The sequence below is a fragment of the Eptatretus burgeri genome, chromosome 12 (genome assembly GCF_056783735.1).
Source record: "Eptatretus burgeri isolate ZD-2024b chromosome 12, Ebu_testis_v1, whole genome shotgun sequence".
Lineage (NCBI taxonomy): Eukaryota > Metazoa > Chordata > Myxini > Myxiniformes > Myxinidae > Eptatretus > Eptatretus burgeri.
This window is the reverse complement of record NC_140972.1, coordinates 11,691,519-11,697,883: the sequence shown is the minus strand read 5'-3', so window position 1 is coordinate 11,697,883 and position 6,365 is coordinate 11,691,519. Positions and strand designations below refer to the sequence as shown.

General features: G+C 44.5%; 1 protein-coding gene across 11 annotated transcripts in view; it reads right to left on the bottom strand.

Moving 5' to 3' along the window:
- LOC147015096 (ras-specific guanine nucleotide-releasing factor 1-like) overlaps positions 1–6,365 on the bottom strand; it is a 167,416-nt gene that overhangs the window by 26,821 nt on the left and 134,230 nt on the right. For 10 of the 11 annotated variants that reach the window (XM_085849517.1, XM_085849518.1, XM_085849519.1 and 7 more), the window contains one exon: positions 2,573–2,676. In XM_085849517.1, coding sequence (XP_085705643.1) covers positions 2,573–2,676 — 104 coding nt within the window. Of the gene's footprint in view, positions 1–2,557; positions 2,677–6,365 lie in introns of all 11 variants that reach the window. The other variant, XR_015050216.1, reaches the window with a different exon arrangement.

Genomic DNA, 6,365 nt, shown 5'->3' with positions numbered 1-6,365 from the left:
TTACAGAGATCAACATAGGCTGCAAGCAGCCCCTTCTGAAACTCTCGCCTGTGTTTGGTGAGGACGCGAAGAGCAAGGATACGGTCAATTGTTAACCTCTTTGGTGTAAACTGAAAGCCTGACTGCTCTGGACGCTGGTGCTCAAGCAGGTGTTGGCGAACCCTATCAATAATTATCCGAGCAAAGACCTTGCCCGGCACTGAGAGCAGCATCAACCCTCGGTAGTTGTTGCAGTCTTGGTGATCACCCTTCCCTTTCCAGAGAGGGACAACAAGGCCCCTCTTCCAGTCAGTTGGGATGATGCCTGTGTTCTAGACAGAGCAAAGAACTGCATGCAATGACATGAGTGCAGCATTTCCATCAGCCTTGAGAAGTTCAGCGTGGATGGTACAGATCCCTGGAGCTTTACCCCATTTCAACTGGTTCACCGCAGCCTGTGTTTCACAAACTAAGGTGGACCACAGTTGATTGGAGGGTCAGCAACAGGGATTGTAACACCCTGGACATCCAACTCAACAGCTGTTGGATCAGCCTGGTACAGCCGCTCAAAGTAACCGGCAGAGCGGGCCTTCACTTCAGACTCTTCTGTCAAGAGCCCACCACACTCTGCTCTACCTGCAGTACACCGAGGGAAGGGCTTGGACAAACACAATGCACGAATTCCCCTGAAAGCAGGACGAGAATCACTTGACCACAGGTGATGCTCTACCCCCTCATAGATTCCTCGCACATAGGCCTCCTTGTCCACCCTTAGTGCACGTACAGTTTTACGCTTCAGCTCCCCGAACATCTGACCTCTGCCATTCAGCCTGGCCATGCAACTATGATCAATAGTATCCAGTGTCCCTTGAGAAACAAAATTTGTCTTTGCCCGATAGTGAGTTCCAAGACATCCACAGGCAACATCAAGGACAGTGGTCTTGAAGGCACTCCACAACTCTTCAGGGTCCCCCAAAGCACCCAGACCCCCCAAATCTTCATTTAGCCTGTTCGCAAACTCCTCAGCTCTTCAGCTACCCTCTCATCCTTGAACTTGCCAAAATCCAGCCTCAGCTGGGATGATACCATTCTCCCGGATTTAAGCTGCAACTTCAGAGTTGCTACAACAAGCCGGTGGTCAGTATTGAGGAAATGAGCACTCCAGTCGACTCTGCAGTTCTGGATCATACTCCAGCGTCCATCAACGAGCACATGGTCACATGTCCTTTGCAAGTCCAGCGATGAGCCTGTGGGTGCTGAAACCATGAACCAGCCACCCTAAGTCCATGACTTCTTGCAAAGTCAAGGAACTTAGTGCTATTCTGGTTCATAGTTCCTGACCCATGGGGACCAACACACACCTCATAACCATCCCTATCAGTTCCAGTCGATGCATTGAAATCTCCCAAGACTAGAAGTGTATCGAGCGTGTCATAGAATGCATCCATCACGGTGAGATCACTTGCCTCATTTGGACCATATACAGAGACCAGGGAAATGACACCCAAGGAGTGATGAATCGTTCGTCTCATAATACGCTCGATGACCAGTGTTGCCTCAATTATCATTGGAGTCAGTTTATTGACCACAGCTACAGCAACTCCTTGGGCATGGTAACCATCAGAGTGACCAGACAAATAGTAGGTGAAACCACCCACCATGATCTCGCCACAATCCGGTCTCTGTACCTCAGAGAGTGCTGCAATACTGATGTCGAAACGCTTGAGCTCAGGTGATAACAGAGATGGGTGATCATCCTCTCTTCAGGATGGGACATTCCAGGCACCTACCTGAAGGGAGCACCTCAGGTTAACCCAAGGAGACCGCCGTCTGGTGGACGACACCTCAGCACCACTCCGACACTCTCTCCTGCAATCTGACCCAGGAATGTTACCCCGTGGTTTCCCTCCTATCATCAAAGATTGGGGGTCCCGAAGGCTTTGCCCCAATCCCGTCATCCGGTGAGGTGCCCTGCGAAGGGAAGCTGCACACGATGTACTCCCACAGAGTACGTTTTCAGATATTTTTTATACTTCGAGAATGTTTTTTGTTTTGTTGTTTTGCTGCAATGTTTTGCAGAATGAAGGGTTTTACGGTGGCCGGAGTGCAAATCCTGCCACCAACCTCCTAATAAAAAAGTAACCAAACTGCAGGAGGACATACACAGACACAGTTGGGCACTAGATATGGATGGTCGTTGGCTCACAAGGAGCCCTTTGACAGGTTTTGTTCTTCATCCTGCTGGGTGTCCATGTCATACACCCTCCTCACCAAGAAAATTGGTGGGGTATGCGGTTTAGTCGCCGACAAACCGACCATCCATTAGGTTTGGATCGGTTTACATGGTACTTGTTGCAAATCACAGATCTAATCTGACTTGACCTGACATCAGACAGACAGACAGACAGAAATTACAACTTTTTTATGTATAGATGTACACAATAAGGTGCTTATGAGATAGGAGTGAAAGTAGCAAAGAGAAGAATCACTAATGCAGTATACAGGGGAAGGAGAAATTCATCCAGTTTGCACATGTATTGTGCATACGGTCTTTTGATAACTATAACACTGCACCTACTGGAGTGAGACTCACTGGTGGAGGATGCTGCGGAAGATGAGGTGATCCAGGAGAGTGAGTTGTTCTCCCAGTTCCACAGCAGAAAAAGCATCGAACCCCTCGATGCGTAACCCCTGATACTGCGGTCAAGGGCAGAGCAGGCACACGTATTGTAGAGACTTCAAGCAAATTTGATGTCCAGTTTGCTGTTTTGACAACACTACGGCGCATTAAAGTTCAGTGAGCGTGTCCCTGTTACATGGGTGACATGTGACCATGTGTCGGCCGAAGGCATGCTGGTCTTATGCTTCATATTAACATGCATGATTATTTGGTGGAACAGTGATGGTCTTTAGATGTTTGCAAGTGACAGATTGGCACAGAAGCAAAGCACAAAGGATATTTTAAAATCTACTTTTTGTTTATATGTCGAGGAAGCCAACAAGTCCACAAATACTCAAACGTTCAGTAATCAGCGATGTTACCTCCACCACCGAAGGTAGAGGGAGGTTATGTTTTCACCCCCATCTGTCTGACTGTTTGTCTGTCTGTCTGTCTGTCTGTCTGCTTGTGAACAGGATATCTCAAAAAGTTGTGAACAGATTCGGACGAAATTTGGTGGAGAAGTTGGGTGTGCGACAAGGACGAGATGATTAGATTTTGGTGAAGATCTGGATCTGGCTGGAAGAATTCTTTAAGTGATTCTTCACCATTGAAAGATGGGGCTAAAAATGATGTAGAGCATGATATCTCAATAAGTTATCAGCAGATTCGGATGAAACTTAGTGGAGAGGTTGGGTGTGTGACAAGGAAGAATTGATTTGATTTTGGTGACGATCTGGATCCGGATACGAGAAATTAAAATTTTTTAAAGCGATTCTCCATCATTGAGAGATGGGGCCAAAACTGATATGTAGCACGGTATTTCAAAAAGTGGTGGACGGATTATTATTTAAAAAACGAGGTGGATGAGTTGGGAAGGTGACAAGAACAAACCGATTAGATTTTGGTTAAGGTCCGGATGTAGATCCAACCTGTCAGTTGGTTACAAAACGGAAAGTGTTCAGCCTGACGGAGGTATGCGCTCTACCGAGTGCCATTCTGGTTGTCTTTTTGATTATTCATGATGATTCTTTCATTCATATAGGGTTGTGTTTCTGCTACAAGAAACTCATTGAGAGGTTTCCTTCAGTGCTTTGTGAATGCACATCAACCCCCAAAACTACAAACACCACAAACATCTACGAACAATAAACGACTTATAATGCCATTAGCATTATTGTTCTATATATTAAAATAATCAGAAAACAGAAATCCATTCACAAAACCATGATAAATATAGAACATGTATTTTCGCTAAAATTTCAAGAAATTCAAGGCAAATGCAAAACAAATCCATAGATATAGTGGGGCAGATAACAGCAATTTTTGATAGGAATCGTGCAAATGATGATACAAGCATCAAATTTGGCACATTTGTTCTCCAGGGGATTCTAATCAAATCTGCCTGATTGGACAATTGAAAATCCAAATTTTGAAAAATTTGAAAAAAGTCAAGATCACGAATCAATGTTGGATGCTGGCTGAGATTGGTGAATGTTTCAGAAACATCATCAAAGACGTTCCAAGTCTGCCATGCAGTTTTCTTCCCTTTATCGTGGAAGGCAGACACTACGTCACATCCAGTGAATGCATGGAAGTATCGGATCCCTTGAGCTTTCTCAGGTCCTATTGCAGAAACTACCTCATGGACTGGAATCCATAGTGCCTTGGCTCCTTGGCCAAAGGCAATCCACATGTTCTCAAGACCTAGTTCCTGTAAGGATGGCAGTACAGATATTGCTATGACTAGTACGTCCGTGTCATTAGCCTTAATGATAATGGACTTGCTACCATCCGTCATTGCATCCCTGGCGTGTACAAATATTCGAGTGTCAGCTTCTTCATGACAACATGGAGACACAGCATCCTGTGACTTCCTTGTGTTGCTAATGGCATCTTCTCCTTTTGTGACAATGACTGTGCTTCACACATCTTTTCCGCAAGGAAGTGAAACAGCTCAGTCTTGTTGCTGTCATCTCGAAGAAAGCTTCTCCAGTTACTTGGGGTCTTACTGGTTCCTGTCACTCTTCTTCTGATTCCTTGCTCCCTTTTCGACCTTGCCTCGGACTTCAGACTTGACTTCTTGTACACATCAAACACTACGTCCACCCTCTCGTACCTGGCACCATAGGATTCCACCTTTGGGATGATGTCTTCTTTAGCATAGTCCTCAAATATCTTTGAAGTGCGTGGAAGTAGGGCATTGATAAGTGCTGAGCCATCAATGATGACTGCATCTCCCCTTGGTTCTCTGTCTGGGATGTTCACTTGCGCTTCAAGAATTTCAGCCAGCTGTGACTTCAAATTTTTTTTGAAGTTTTTTTTTTCTTCGAATTTTTCAAAATTTGGATTTTCAAATGGCCAATCGGGCAGATTTGATCAGAAAGCCCTGCAGAACAGAAATGCCAAATTTGATGCATGTATCATAATTTGCACGATTTTTCTACTATCTACTACACTAATAGCTGTACTCAATTTCCAGATCATCGGTTCTGCCGAAGCAGTTCCAGTGGTAGGGAACAGACCCTGGACAGGTAACCGCTCCATCATAGAACTGTATCATGCCATAATGTATTGTGTGTGTGTGTGTGTGTGTGTGTGTGTGTGTGTGTGTGTGTGTGTGTGTGTGTGTGTGTGTGTGTGTGTGTGTGTGTGTGTGTGTGTGTGTGTGTGTGTGTGTGTGTGTGTACTGTATCTAAGGTAATAAATTTCAGCGTGTCTGTCTATCAGTCAGTCAGTCATTCCGTCTGTCCATCCATGAGTCCGTCTCCTCCTTAACTCCAAAACCATGAAACCTAGCAGCCTCAAACTTTGCTGCATGCATACGAATGGAACTCAAAGATAGTGCATGAATGAATCTTGGATGTTTTGGTTCATGTAAACACCCCTTTTGAAGTGAATTAATGGTCTTATTTAATTATCCTTCATTAAGGTGTATATTTGGTCACCTCACTGTCCCTTGCTGGGGTCTTAATTCACCATTGTTTTGGTTTGCCCAAAAATGCCTCGACTTTGAACAGGCCACAATGGTTTTTTAATGATAAAAAATTTTTTTTCACTTTCTTTACTCATATAATTGAATGTCTCATCATCATACCTACGAATCGTTGGATACATTGCAATGCTTATAAACGCCCGGAAACACCAGTGTTCGTGTCTTTATTTCATTTCCACACATGCCATTACCTCTAGAAACTCTTAATCTCAGCCGAATCTCAAAATTTAAACTTCTTTATTGACTTCAGCAGCAGTTCCGAATGCAAAGAAAGTGTTCATTTGTCCAACTCGGACATTGCTCGACATGTCAGGCATCTCCAGGTGTATGGTGTTGACCGATCAGGGATTGTTAATCGCTTGCCAAGCCAGCCGTTCCTTATTATCTGTTTCATTGGAGTGCTTGCTTGAGTACTCCACTTGGCAAGTGCTATACAAGCTGCTTGGTTGTTCGTTTCCAAGCCATGGCTATACACGGCAAATGTATTTGTATTGTCACTGAATATATCGATCGACTTGAACAAATTTCAGGCCCTACTCCCCTACGTTTGGACTCGCATTGTCATGCGGTCCCTCCTGCGGTGGCTCACTCACTGAAAATGCACAATTTAATTTCGACTTTTCCCATTTTTGTATGATCTTCTTTCATTAAATGACCCGTCACTTCGACATATTGTTACGAATTTGGAATTCGATTGCACACAACATACAGGTTCCTTTAGTCAGCTATGTC